The following is a 13,740-nucleotide window of genomic DNA, read 5'->3' on the forward strand; positions in this document are numbered from 1 at the left end:
AGAGAGCAGTGCTCCAAAGGTCGTTTGGGGGTGGGGCTGCTGGTGTTGAAGCCTTGGAAAGTGAGCACTAAATATGCAGAAACTGGCACTTTTGGATACCTGTTTTTAGTTCAACTCCTGCTTTCTCCTTCCTCACTAAAATGCCTAGCTGCTGAAGAAAGAAAGCCAGCTGAATTCCTCGTTGTTGAAGGACAGAAATACGCCACTGTTGGGTAAGATACGCCCTGCTTTTAGCAGGGGGCTTGCTTGGCAAGACCCTTTGGGCAGAGCTCTGAGGGGTACTAACAGCTTCAGCAATCCTATTGGAGTGAAAAACCTCTAATCCTGCAACAGGCCACTTTGTAGGTCCCGGGGCCGCGCTGCCGGCCCTTCGGGGTCCCAGGGCGAGCCGGGCAGCGCTGCCGGCCCTTCGGGGTCCCGGGGCTGCGCTGCCGGCCCTTCGGGGTCCCGGAGCTGGGCAGCGCTGCCGGCCCTTCGGGGTCCCGGAACCAGCCAGCGCTGCCGGCCCTTTGGGGTCCCAGGGTGAGCCAGGCCAGCGCTGCCGGCCCTTTGGGGTCCTGGGGCGAGCCAGCCAGCGCTGCCGGCCCTTCGGGGTCCCGGGGCGAGCCGGGCAGCACTGCCGGCCCTTCGGGGTCCCGGGGCGAGCCAGGCAGCACTGCCGGCCCTTCGGGGTCCCGGAGCACGCCGGCCCTTCACCCTCCTGGGGCCGGACAGCGCTGCCGGCCCTTCGGGGTCCCAGGGCATGTCGGCCCTTTAGGTCCCTGGAGCAGGCCGGCCCTTCGCCCTCCCGGGGCCGGGCAGCGCTGCCAGCCCTTGGCCCTTCACCCTCCCGGGGCCGGGCAGCGCTGCCAGCCCTTCGCCCTTCACCCTCCCAGGGCCGGGCAGCGCTGCCAGCCCTTGGCCCTTCGCCCTCCTGGGGCACGCCGGCCCTTTAGTTCCCAGAGCTGTGCAGCACTGCAAGCCCTTCTGTAGCTGGATTTGCTTTTTGCTCCTCTGAATGGCTGGGCTGAGAGCTGTGGTTTCATTTGACCCTGGGGGGGCGGTTCCCAGTCGTTTCATGAAAACGCAGCCTGAAGGCAGAGAGGTTGAACTTCTTGAAGGGTTGGAATATCTGTTCAGGTCATTTGGTCTTGCCTTAGTTTTCCTGAACTGCAAGGGTTGTGTCTGCCCTTTGTGGAGCCCTCTTCATTGCATCCAGCAGCTCCCAAATCCTCCAGTGCCTGCTGAATTCAGCAGCCATTGCAAGTGTTGGGTGCCTTTGGCTGTGTGGTGCTGTTTCCTCACAGCTCCTGCTCTGGTGGTGACTCCATTCATTCCATCCTTTCCAGTGGTGGTTGTAGCCTTCCTTCTGGGGCTCTCAACACCTGCTCAAAGCCAACCATAATTACACCCTGGTACAAAACCACTCCAGAGCTCCATTTCCCACCCCCCTGCTAACATCTCCATGGAGACTTCCAGTTCCACAGCAGCTTTTTTGGAGATTCAGGAGTTTAACCAGTGAAGCTTAGGAGATTTTTCTCTCCCAGATCCTTTTTCTACCAGCCATGCTGTTGTGTGGTGTTCCTCATAACCACCTCCATGTGCTGCTGCCTGGGGTTGACTTCAGATCACCTCCTGGCTTTATCTAGTGCTGGCATCTCTAGCAGGAGGTAGCTTCCCACCAGCCCAGGCTTGATGGTTTTTTTTATGGTGGTTTTATATTCAGCATCTTGTGTGCACTGAGGTGACATCCTTGGCTGCTTGCTCTCTTGTAGGACAGTCCTGCTGCTGATAAGAATCATCCTGGAGTACTGCCAGTGTGTGGACAACATTCCTTCCATCACCACTGACATGCTCACCCGCCTGTCCGATCTGCTGAAGGTAGGGCTCCAAATGTCAGCTCCTCAGGGCTCTGGAGGACCTGGCTTCCCCTCTCTAATGCTTCACTTCATAGGAGTTCTGGACATTGGCTGGAGAAGGCTGTCTTTATTACTGTGCCATCACAGATGGCATCTGTAGTGTGAATGAGCTCTGGGAAGGCTGCTGTCCTTCCTCTTGTTCACCTGCAGTGCTGGAAATCCCATCTAGTTGTGTTTACCAGAGCTGCCTTGAGGTGTGTGAGAGAGGGGCAGCTCTCCTCTAGGTTTTGACCCCTGGTTTACACCCCAGTGCCAGCAGAACAGTCCTGATTAAACATGGGACTCCTTCTGCCTGTCCAGAGCAGGAATCAAGAACAACCTCGATGGCTTCTTCATCCTGACTGCAGCACCCAAGGCAGTCTGGAATACCTGGGGCCTCAAGCTGAGTGGTGGGGCAGAATTCCACACACACAATGCTAACAGGAGCTGACTTACTGGCCAAAGGCTGTTTGGGTTGGCCTGTGCACATTTAGTGACAACTTCTTGTCTCCTGGGACTAAGGAAGATGGAGTCATGAGTCGTGCACTGTGCCTGGAGGTCTGCCAGAGCTGAGTTCTGATGAGGCTTAGCCTCTCCTGTGCATCAGTGCTGCACCTCAGTAGTTTCTACTGTTAACCAACACAGATTCAGCCACCTCAGCAGGAGGGAGTGTCAGTGCTTTCAACCTTTCTGTAGCAGCAGCAGTGGGGAAGGTCTTAGAGCCAGAGGAGAAACTTACTCCCATGGGCTGCTTAGCAGAACTGCTGGGGTCCTTCCCCTTCACTCCATCCAAGCTCCTGCTTGGAGAGGAATGGTTTACAGCTTTCTAATGCAAAGCTGCCCTTGTGCACAGCTCTCAGAGTAAGGCTGGGCCACAGTCTGACTTCCTGCTTTTTTTTTTCCCACACTTGAGAGGAGCCTCACCCAAAGGTCTCACAGAGAAGCAGGAATCAGAGCCTGAAGTGCAGTCACTGAGGAGCTGTTTTTAACAGCACCACTTCTGCTTCCCTTTGCTGAAACACTGCCTTGAGTCAGAAAATCACAGAAGCACAGAATGGTAGGGGCTGGAAGGGGCACACAGGGGCAGAGCAGGGGCACCCAGGGCAGGGCACACAGGAACACAGCCAGACTGGTCTTGAAAGCCTCCAGAGAAGGAGATTCCACAACTTCTCTGGGCAGCCTGCTCCAGGGCTCCAGCAGCCTCACTGTAGAGAAGTTTCTCCTCAGGTTGAGGTGGACAGGTTTTGGGGGTGGTGGAAAAAGTCCTCCTGTCTCGCTGAAGAAGCACAGGAGACTCTGGAACTGGCCTTCAGCATCATCCTCTGCCTGAGCCTCCCAGGCTCTCTTGCTGGTGCTTGTCAGGTGTGGTTGCTGGGGTGCACCTTCACCATCTTTTTCCTTTCTCAACAGTACTTCAACTCCAGAAGCTGCCAGCTGGTGCTGGGAGCTGGTGCACTGCAAGTCGTTGGCTTGAAAACAATCACTACAAAGAACCTAGGTATGGATTTCTCCCTGCACAATGTCAGGGCTCCTGCTGCTGCCTGTTCAAAACCCACCCAAACCCACCCAGACATGAGCAGACACATGTTTGCAGTCAGCTCTCTGTGTGCTGCTGGGTGCTGTGGGTGAGCAGCCCTTGCTGGCTGGGGGGGGTGAGATCTGTACAGATGCTGGTGAAGGCTCTGGGCTGGAGGGGCACTGGAATCCATCCCATTCCTGTGCTGGCTGCTGGATCACTGTAATGGGAAGCTTCCCTGTGGTAGGGGAAGGCACCATGACATCAAACACATGGGCCAGCAGGTCTGCCATGAAGGTATTTTGAGGGCAGGAAAGGGCAGGGACTTTTTCAGTGGTGACTTTGATATGCTTGGAACTGCTCAGGGCAAAGCTCTTGCCACTGCAGGTAGGTGGGCAGAGAAATGCAGCCCAAGGCCTGGCTGCTGAGCTGTGCAGTCCTACCTGTGCTGGGGTCCTGTGAGGCCACACAGACAGCTGCTGCTGGTCCAGACCACATGTGGGTAGTGCATGGAGCCCTTCAGGGGGTGGTTCTGGATCCAGTTCAGTCTCCTGTGGCTGAGTGTCCCAGGGCAGTCAGGGGACATTGGACTCTCTGTGTGCTGAACCCAAACACTGGGTTGTGCTGCAGAGTTTCTCATTTGCTCCTCTGCTGCATTGCCAGCCCCAGGGTAACCTGCCTGGGGACAGCAAGGTGCCCAAGCTACACAGCAGTCCTACCCCTCATCCCAGTGTCCCCTGAAACAAAGAGCCTTTGGCTGGTGAGTTGCTGCAGGTGTTGCAGCATGCAGTGCCCACGTTTCAGGCTGGCCTGGCTGCATTTCCCTGTGGATGGAGGATGGATTCCAGAGGCTTCCCCCTAAAGGACTGTGTGCTGGAGCAGGCACAAGTGAGCAGAGAAAAGCTGGCTCAGGGTCTTTGCTCCAGAAGGTTTCTCCAGGCTGGAGACCACACTGGTACCGCTGTGTGTCCTCCTGTTGGCTCAGGTCCTGTTGGGCACAGGAGAAGCTCAGTCTTGGGAATCTTGCTGGCAGCACAGGCAGGAGCAGGCTCTGGGCAGGGTGTTTACATACACCTCCTGCAGAAGAGATTTTGATGCCTTGAGAATGTGGCTGCTGAGGTTGGGTAGCTGCTCAGTCAGGTCTTTAGAGGTCTTTCTGATGTCTGTGTGCATGCTCAGGGCAGACATTGGAAGCCTCTTGCAGAATCAGCCTCTTCCCCCACCCCGTGCCCCAGCAGCTGGCTGTGAGCAGCCAGGTCCCAGCCTGGCACCTTGGCTGGCTGGGTGTCCCGGGGCACACAGAGGCTCCTCTGGGTTTGCCTGTGCCGAAAGGGTCTGTTAGAACCAAGTAGCTCTTGCTGTGTAATAACGAAGTGATCTTTCTCTCCCCCTGGTGGCCTGGCCGCGCAGCCCTCTCCTCCCGTTGCCTGCAGCTAATCGTGCACTACATTCCTGTTATCAGGGCTCACTTTGAAGCTCGGCTGCAGCCCAAGCAGTTCAGCATGCTCAGGCATTTCGACCACATCACAAAGGTAATCCCTGGGCATCCCCTGTGGGAGCTGCAGAGCTCTGCTTTGCAGCTGTGCTCTGAGGAGCAGGGGTTGCCCCTCAGCCAGTGAGTGAAACCTGCTTTCTTCCCTTGCAGGATTACCATGACCACATAGCTGAGATCTCAGCAAAGCTGGTTGCCATCATGGACAGCTTGTTTGACAAACTATTGTCCAAGGTAATGGGCTGTGGCAGGAAGGATGCACTCTGGAGGGCCCCTTCTCTACTGACCAGGGGTTTCATGTGGAGGCTGAAACTTGCCTAATCAGGACTTGTTTGAACTTCCCTGAACTGCATGAGCACACAGCTATGTGCTGTGCTTGTGGATGTGTTTTGTCTTGACAGTTTGCCACGTGGCTGTCATCTGCCTTCAGCCCCCAAGAGAAATGGCCTCAATCCTGTTCACTCCTTCAGCAGTAAGAGAACTGCTTTGGCTGGTGCAGCTGCTCTGGCGCTCTCCTACCCTCAGCAGTCTTATCCACTCACACAGCTCTTGTCTGCAGTCAGGCTGAGCCAGGTCCTGTCCTCCTGCTCTTCCTAACAGTGGGGTGCCTGCAGTTTCCTGCAGCTGAGGAAACAGCAAAAGAACTGCTGAGGAGGAAGAGTTTGTGGAGGGGAAGGACCCAGTGGGCTGCAGGCCTGAGGTCCAGAGGTCTGTGGTAAGCAGCTGCTGTTAGCATGCTGCCTGCTCCATGAAGTGCTCTTGGTGGGTTTAGGATTTGGAGCACTCATCAGTGCAGCAGGTTGCTCTTGGGCCAGCTCCACTTGCTCATGGCTCCCCTCATGGTGGGGTGCACTGACAGAGAGTGCCCCAAGATGGAACCTGCTGGGCCCACAGACACAACAGACAAGTTACAGGAGCATTTAAAGCTTGGTGCTTCTTTAGTGAGAGAGCCTTGGTTGGTTGGCCTGGGCCAATCTCTGCCTTCTGAGAGCTGATGAGAAGCACAGCATGACCCTGCTGGGGCCAGGCTGCTGGGGGCTGCAGGGAGGCAGCTACTGGAGGCAGCATTTCTCTCATCCTGGCTGTTTCTGTTCTCTTAGAATGTGGTTGGGTGTTGTGGGGTTTGTTTGGTGATGGTTGGGACTTGATGCTCTTAAAAGACCTCTTCCAACCAAAATAGTTTTGTGAGTCACAGAGTCATGGAATTGCTTGGCTTGGAAAAGCCCTCTGAGATCATCCAGTCCACCCTTCAACCCACCACCACCACAGCCACCAAGCCATGTCCCCCAGATGCCATGGCCACATGTTTCTTGAACACCTGCAGCACTCCACCACCTCCCTGGGCAGCCTGTGCCCATCCCTGACCAGTCTTGCAGCAAAGACATTTTCCCTAATGTCCAACCTAAACCTTTCAGTCAAGAAGTTTCTTCTCATCTCCAACCTAAACCTGCTCTGGTGAAACTTGAGGACATTTCCTCTCCTGTTACTTGTACCTAGGGAGAAGAGACCAAACCCCACCTGGCTCCAGCCTCCCTTCAGGGAGCTGTAGAGAGCAAGGAGGTCTCCCCTCAGCCTCCTCTTCTCCACACTAACCACCCCCAGCTCCCTCAGCTGCTCCTCCCCAGCCCTCTTCTCCAGACCCTTCCCCAGCTTCCTTGCCCTTCTCTGGACCTGCTCCAGCCTCTCAATGTCCTTCTTGCAGTGAGGGCCCCAAAACTGAACCCAGCATTCAAGTTGTGGCCTCCCCAGTGCTGAGTGCAGGGGACCAATCCCTGTTCTGGTCCTGCTAGCCACACCATTGCTGATCCAGGCCAAGTGTGGGACCCAGCCCTTGGCCTTGTTGAATCTCTGAGGCCAACATCACACAGTCTAGAAACCTGCTGTGGAGGGGAGGAGCAGCTTGGCTCCTCCAGCAGGGTCAGTCACACAGGAACACATCCAGGTGGGTCTGGAATGCCTCCAGAGATGGAGACTCCACAGCCTCTCTGGGCAGCCTGCCCCAGTGCTCTGCCAGCCTCAGAGGGAAGAGCTGCCTCTGCTGCTCCTGGGCAGCTGCTTTCATTTCAGAGTCCTTCTCAAGTCACATTCAGGTCTTCCTAATCCAGAACAGGGAGGTAAGAATTGTGTTCCCTGGGTAGTAAATCTCTTGCCATCTGTTGGTTTCCAGTGTCTGTCTTCTCAGATTTCAGTCACTAGAAAGGGAGGTTTTCTACTTTGTTTTCCAAGGAATTCCTGCAGTGGATTTGTGGGGGCTGCAGGATGATAGGAGCCATGGAACCACAGAGTAGTAGGAGTGGGAAGGGGCCTCTGGAGATCTTCCAGTCCACCCCCCCTGCCAGAGCAGGGTCACTCAGAGTGGTATCCAGGTGGGTTTGGAATGTCTCCAGAGATGGAGGCTCCCCCACATCTCTGTGCAGCCTGCTCCAGTGCTCTGCCACCCCCAAAGTAAAGGAAGTTCCTCCTTGTGTTGAGATGGAGCTTCCTGTGCTCAAGCTTGTGTCCATTACCTCTTGTCCTGTCACTGGGCATCACTGAGCAAAGCCTGGCCCCATCCTCCTGACACCCACCCTTGGAGTGCTTACAGGCAGTGATGAGATCCACCCTCACTCTTCTCCAGGCTAAACAGCCCCAGGTCCCTCAGCCTCTCTTCCTAAGAGTCTGCACCTGCCTGAGACCATGCCCAGCCCCGCTGTGAGCTGGCAGTCATGCTGAGTGCCCCTTGGTTGATGATGTCATTAGCAAGGCAGGCCTGCAGCTGGCTCCTGGAGGCTGCCACACAGCCTGGCTTAAAGGGGTGGAGAAAAGTAACTGCTTGTGGTTTTCCTTGCAGTATGAAGTGAAAGCTCCTGTTCCTTCAGCGTGCTTCAGGAACATCTGCAAGCAGATGGCAAAGATGCATGAAGCCATCTATGATCTCCTGCCTGAAGAGCAAACCCAGGTGAAGGTTGTGTTTGAGATCCCAGTGACACCTTCCTTGCAAGTGCCCAGGGGACTGGGAACAGGAGATACTTCTGCTTGATCTGGTGGGGGGAAAGAGCTTTTTTTAGAGCCTCTGTGAAACTCAGGCAGGGAAGGGGTTGGTAGCAGGCACAGAGCTCAGCCTGAGCTGCAGGGAGTGTTGGGGTGTGCAGGGACAGCACAGAGCTGAGTGATGCCAGCAGCTGGAGCTGTGTTTTGAGCTCTGAAGAGGGGCATTAGGCACCTTCTACACAAATGGCAGCACCTGGGGGCTTGAGTGCAGTTGTTGGAGGGAATGCTTCTGTGATGCTGCTCAAACCTGGTGGCTTCCAGAGGGCCCTCAGTGCAGGCAGGTGGTGCCAGATGTGCAGTGTTCTGCTGCAGAGTTAGGGACTCAGGCACAGAGCATCCTGATGCTGTGGTTTCTCCTTTGCACTCCATTAAAGGAGCCCTTCAGGCTGCTCCTCAGGCTTTCTCTTGGGAGAATGGTGCTGAGTGGTGCCAGTACAGGGAGAAGATTTGTTATCTCCTGACCTTCATGCTGGTTGCTGGATGCTTCAGACAACAGGGAGGAAAAAGTCATGCTCCAAAGAGCATGTCCTCCAAAGGCAAGGCAAAAGAGATAGCTGAGGCCTCCTGGCCTGGGGGCTAGAAAGTCTCCATGGCCAGAGAAATAGAGAGGCAGAAGGCCTGGCAGGAGGCAGAGTTTCATCAGCTGCTGGAAGGCCCAGCCTGAGAGTTCCTTACCCTGGCCCTGTGCTTCCTTCTAGATGTTGTTTTTACGAATCAACACAAGCTACAAACTTCACCTGAAGAGGCAGCTGGCCCACCTGAACGTGGTGAATGATGGAGGACCTCTGAATGGGTATGTCTGGGCACTCTGGGGTTTTCACTGCTTCCTTTTACAGCTTCACTGCTGGAGCGAGGCCAGAGGAGGCCACAGAGGTGAGCCAAGGGCTGGAGCAGCTCTGCTGTGAGCACAGGCTGAGGGAGCTGGGGCTGTGCAGCCTGGAGAGGAGAAGGCTCCAGGGGGACCTTAGAGCTGCCTTGCAATAGCTGAAGGGATCCTGCAGGGAGGCTGCAGAGGGACTTTGGCTGAGGGGGTCCAGAGACAGGCCAAGGGGGAATGGTTTGAAGCTGAGGCAGAGCAGGGTCAGGCTGGACCTGAGGGAGAAGTTCTTCAGTGTAAGGGCAGTGAGACTCTGGAAGAGCCTGCCTAGGGAGGCTGTGGCTGCCTCTTCCCTGGGGGTGTTGAAGGCCTGGCTGGATGAGTCCTTGAGCAGCTGAGTCTAGCTGAGAGGTGTCCCTGCCCATGGCAGGGGGTTGGAGTAGATGATGTCCCTTCCACCCTGAGCCACTCTGTGATTCCATGGTTTCAGTAAGCAGGCTCTGCCTTCTGTGCTGCAGAATGCAGCCACCCTCTGTGTGTTCATGTGTGCCCTTGCAGTAAAGGGCATGCCTTGAGCTTTCCCCAGTGCCCAGGAGAGCAGCTTGCAGCCTGTTGCAGCTTCCCCAGCTGGGGGCCTGACTGTGTCCTTCGGTGTGGCAGCAGCAGCCACAGTTCAGTTCCCAGGAACCCTGTGATTCATGGAGCAGTTTTGAAGCGTGGCTGGTGATTCATGGTGCTAGCAGAGCAAGAGGAGGGAAGAGAGTCTGACTTCATCTGTACACTGGGCAGCTGCTCTGGGGGTTGTTTGTACAGCAGAGCCAGGTTTGCAGCAGAGATTGTGCTCACAGGGGCTTTCTTCTTTCCTGTCTCGGCCCAAGCCTCCAGCACCCAAACCCAGGCCAGGGGCAGCTTTCCTGAGAGGCTGGAGCTGGTTGTGCCTGGAGTCCCACACCTTGCAGGAACTTGTGCAGGCTCAGTCCTGCTGTGAATTGTGTTGTCACCTGAAGGTGTGAGTTTGACACTCATTCCTGATGGCCTGGGGGGGGTGTGTTTGCAGTGGTGTGAGGGTGGCATTCAGCTGGCCTGCCCCTGTGCAAGAAAGCTGAAGAAGCTGGGGCAGGAAGGTTGTTCCAAGTGGCCCTGGAGTCAAGGAGAGTTTGGGTCCTGCCCAGGCTCTTCCTGCCTGTTGGGCCTTGTGCAAGACTTCATCTGAAGTGGTTTTTCTGTGCTTGTGGTGAGCTCACAAGGTAACATCCAGCTGGCTGTGGCACTCACCAAGGTCCTCATTCTTAAGTCAGCAAACTTAAGGGGAGGAGTGGGGCTGCCATAGCCCCAGGTGCACCCGGAAGGGACCCCTGGAGAGCATCCAGTCCAACCCCCTGCTGGAGCAGGGTCACCCTGAGCAACTCCCACAGGAACATGTCCAGGTGGGTCTGGAATGCCTCCAGAGAGGGAGACTCCACAACCACTCTGAGCAGCCTGCCCCAGTGCTCTGCCACCCTCAAAGGGAAGAATTTTTCCCTTAGATTTACATGAAGCTGCTGCATTCCAGTTTGTGTCCACTGCCTCTTGTCCTGTCCCTGGGCATCACTGAGAAGAGTCTGGCTCCTGCCACTCATCCTGTAGCTATTGATGAGCAGTGATAAGATTCCCCTCAGATCTCCAGACTAAGCAGCCCCAGGGCTCTCAGCCTCTCCTCACAAGGTGGATGTTCCAGTTCCCCCAGCATCCCTGCAGCCTCTGGGCTCTCTCCAGTAGTTCCCTGTCTCTCTCTAGCTGGGGAACCCAAGGCCACAGGCACTAAGAAGCCCCAAAAGAGCAAGAGGAATAGAGCAGAGCAGAGTGTCTGGGAGCACACACAGAGGTGTGGATGAGTGGCAGGAGGCTGGAGCCAGACTGCTCAGAGAGGTTGTGGAGTCTCCATCTCTGGAGGCATTCCAGGCCCACCTGCTCCTGTGTATTCCTGTGAGTTACTCTGGGTGACCCTGGCTGCTCTCCAGAGGTCTCTTTCAACCCCCACCACGCTGGCATTCTGTGAATGGTCTAAAAGGATCCCTTCCTGATAGGAGGATGGGGGCAGGTGCTCCTGGTGACATCCTGGTGGTGTGTCCCAGCACAATCCCCCTCACTGCTGGAAGCATCTCCAGTGCCCTGAGTCCAATCCCTCCCAGAGACTTGAGGCCACAGCACTCTGGGAGAAGGGAAGCAGCCTTTGGCTGCTGTTGCAGCAGCCTCCACTGACCTAGTTTGGATCATGCACTCCAGAGCCTCGCTTCAGCGCATTTGTTTCTGTACTAACAAGTGAAACCCCAGGTCTGTGAAACCTGCTAAGTGTTCTCCTATGAAAGCACAGCTTCCCTGCTTTGCCTCTTGCTGCTGGCCATGCTTCTGGCATGTTCCACAGCCTAGGAGGCATTTGAACTGCAAACTCTCACAACGTTGCTGCTTTGCTGTGGAGCTGCTCTCACAGTCCCCTTCTGCCATGCAGAAGTTCATGTTGCAGTAGTTCATGTTCTAAGCTGCAGCAGGATCAGAGCTCTGGGTAAGCCTGAGAATCCAGCAAGAAAGAGAAGGTCCTGCTGCCTCCTTCCTGCTGGCTCTTTTGAGCTGCTTGTTCCTGCTCCCTGCCCTGTACCTCGGCTTTGCACCGCTCAGTGGTGTGTGTGGGCACTGCTGCAGTAAGATCAGCACCAGGAGGCTGCTGGAACACTGCAGCAGGTTGCTCAGGGAGGTGGCTGGGGCCCCATCCCTGGAGATACTCAAGGTGAGGCTGGAGAGGGCTGTGGGCAACCTGAGCTAGTGGAGGATGTCCCTGCTGCCTGCAGAGGGGGTTGGACTGGCTGAGCTTTGGAGGTCCCATGCTGTGAGCCTGTGAATTGCAGCCCTTAGAACAGGGCTGAGTTCTGAACTCGGCCTCCCACTACCAACCACAGGCTGCACAGCCACTCCCGGTGGGAGCTGCTCATGGTGTCCTGTTCCACTGCAGGCTGGTGACCTCAGACGTTGCTTTTTACACTGGAAACCTTCAAGCTCTGAAAGGCCTTAACAACTTAGACCTAAACATGGCTGAGATCTGGGAGCAGAAGAGGTGATGATCCGCTGGGAGCGGCGGCTTGGCGCCGCCAACAGACACACTTTCTTCTGGGTGGCGCTGACGACTGTGAGGTGAATCCTGAAGTCCGAGACAGGCCACTATTGATGGTCGGGGGAGGGAGCGGGGGGGAGGGGAGAAGGAGGCTCAGAGGAAGCTGCAGGGAGGGCTCCTCCTGCCGTCCTCGGGCGAGAAACAAGCGCTCAGCTGTCCGTGCAATGTTTGCTCCCTCTCTCTCTCTTTCCCTCTCTCTCTCTCTCTCTGGAAACAGACTCAGGTTTCTTTGGACCAAATCCAAACGAACTCATAGCTGTAACACAGCTGTAGTTGTCTAGGATGCTCTGTATATCTTTATATTAAAACAAAAAAAAAGATGCTTTGCATTTCTTCTAGTGCAATGAACCTCCCCTGGTGTCCCACCTTATTTAATGCCGGTGCAGGAGCCGAGAGCTTGTGGTTGGAACTCTGTAGCCAATGGTTTTTTTTTCCCTCCCCCCCCTCCCCCCCCCCCCCCCCCCCTCCTCTGAACTGATGCTGTTCTCAAAAGTTTATTTTTTTACAGAACTTTATATATATAAAATAAATGTCTTTTGATTGCTTGCATGTTAGGATTCAGCTTTGTTAGGGAACAGGCCTCTCCTTCCAGGGGGCTTCCTCACAGCTGGCCTCTAAACTGCCGGCTGAAGCCGGGATGAAAAAGGCTGGCACGGGTTCCTGCAGCTCCTCAAGCCGTGGCCAAGGGGAGAGAGAGAGGGTGTGGGGAAGGAGAGGGAGTGGTGTAGGACTCTGCTGAAGACACAGAGGAGGACACCAAAAACAGGGCAGGAAGAACGTTGGAAGTTTTCAGGCTGCTCATCAAAAGGTTGCAGCAAAGGAAGCTCTGACATTAATTTAGAGGTTTGTTTTCTCAATGCTGCCTTGCAAGACTGGCCCTTGGCAGGCTGCAGCACAAGTGCCTGTGGGGGTCACCTTCACCCACCCCCCCACCCCCCCCCTCGCCATGCTGCTTGCCCCTGGGGCCAGGCAGGTGTCGGTGTCAGTGCCAATAAAGCTCCCCAAGCACAGCTGTTCTTAAAGATCAACTTCTTTAATGATACAGACCAGTGGTATGGACTAAGCTTATAAAATAAAGTTGTCTGCATGTAAATACAATAGAACATTCAGAAATCAAAAGTGAGGGGGGAGGGGGAGGGGAAGGGAGGGGGGGGTCAGGTCCTGTACAAGTTTAGAAATGAGTGGGGAGGAGATAAATTAACATAGACGGCTGTGACGGCAGGGACGTGGCGCCGGGCAACGTGGGGCAAAAGAAAGGGCAGCTGGAGGCCTGGAGAGGAGCTGCAGTCTGAGATGGGGGGGAGGGGGTGTGTGAAAAAGCAAACACCACACGTGGCTATCCAGGCGTTGTCCTCAAGTGCTCGACTCTTTGGGTGAGGCTGAACACCGACACTTCCCCCTCCCACCGCAGGGCCTGGCCCCCGAGCAGCAGGGCTGGAGGTGGGGCAGGGCCGCCGGTGCGCGCACGGAGTACAGGGAATGAGGGGGTGGCAGCCTGCTTGGCAGTAGTGAAACTTCTGTTTGCCACAGGGCCTGAGGAGGGCCCGTGGGTCGCTGGCGGCGCTGTGCCACGCGCGTCGCTTCACAGCTGCCTTCTGCAGTTACCAGCAACTCAAACACTACCTAGCGTCAGAGGCAGGCCTCTGAACTGCTCTTCACAGCAGCTCTGTCCAAGACAAACAGTATTGCACTTCAAGGGGACAGTAAGTAACTGAGTGACAGCATCTCTTCAAGGACCAAAGCTTTACTTAACGCACATCCACTGTGCCGTGTGTCTGCTCAAAGAGATCAGCAAGGAAATCAACTGGGAATTAATACTGCAGGGTACTGTGAAGGTGGCAAAGCAGAGGCCCTCTCTGTACT

General features: G+C 55.6%; 1 protein-coding gene across 1 annotated transcript in view; it reads left to right on the forward strand.

Moving 5' to 3' along the window:
- Nucleotides 1-11,929, forward strand: part of VPS54 (VPS54 subunit of GARP complex) — a 35,644-nt gene extending 23,715 nt beyond the window's left edge. The window contains exons 15-22 of the mRNA XM_009901589.2: nucleotides 149-212; nucleotides 1,755-1,860; nucleotides 3,288-3,375; nucleotides 4,804-4,925; nucleotides 5,039-5,119; nucleotides 7,716-7,823; nucleotides 8,614-8,708; nucleotides 11,719-11,929. Coding sequence (XP_009899891.1) covers nucleotides 149-212; nucleotides 1,755-1,860; nucleotides 3,288-3,375; nucleotides 4,804-4,925; nucleotides 5,039-5,119; nucleotides 7,716-7,823; nucleotides 8,614-8,708; nucleotides 11,719-11,824 — 770 coding nt within the window. The 3' untranslated portion in view covers nucleotides 11,825-11,929. The remainder of the gene's footprint in view (nucleotides 1-148; nucleotides 213-1,754; nucleotides 1,861-3,287; nucleotides 3,376-4,803; nucleotides 4,926-5,038; nucleotides 5,120-7,715; nucleotides 7,824-8,613; nucleotides 8,709-11,718) is intronic.
- The last annotated feature ends 1,811 nt before the right edge of the window (nucleotides 11,930-13,740 follow it).

The sequence above is a fragment of the Dryobates pubescens genome, chromosome 39, assembly GCF_014839835.1.
Source record: "Dryobates pubescens isolate bDryPub1 chromosome 39, bDryPub1.pri, whole genome shotgun sequence".
Lineage (NCBI taxonomy): Eukaryota > Metazoa > Chordata > Aves > Piciformes > Picidae > Dryobates > Dryobates pubescens.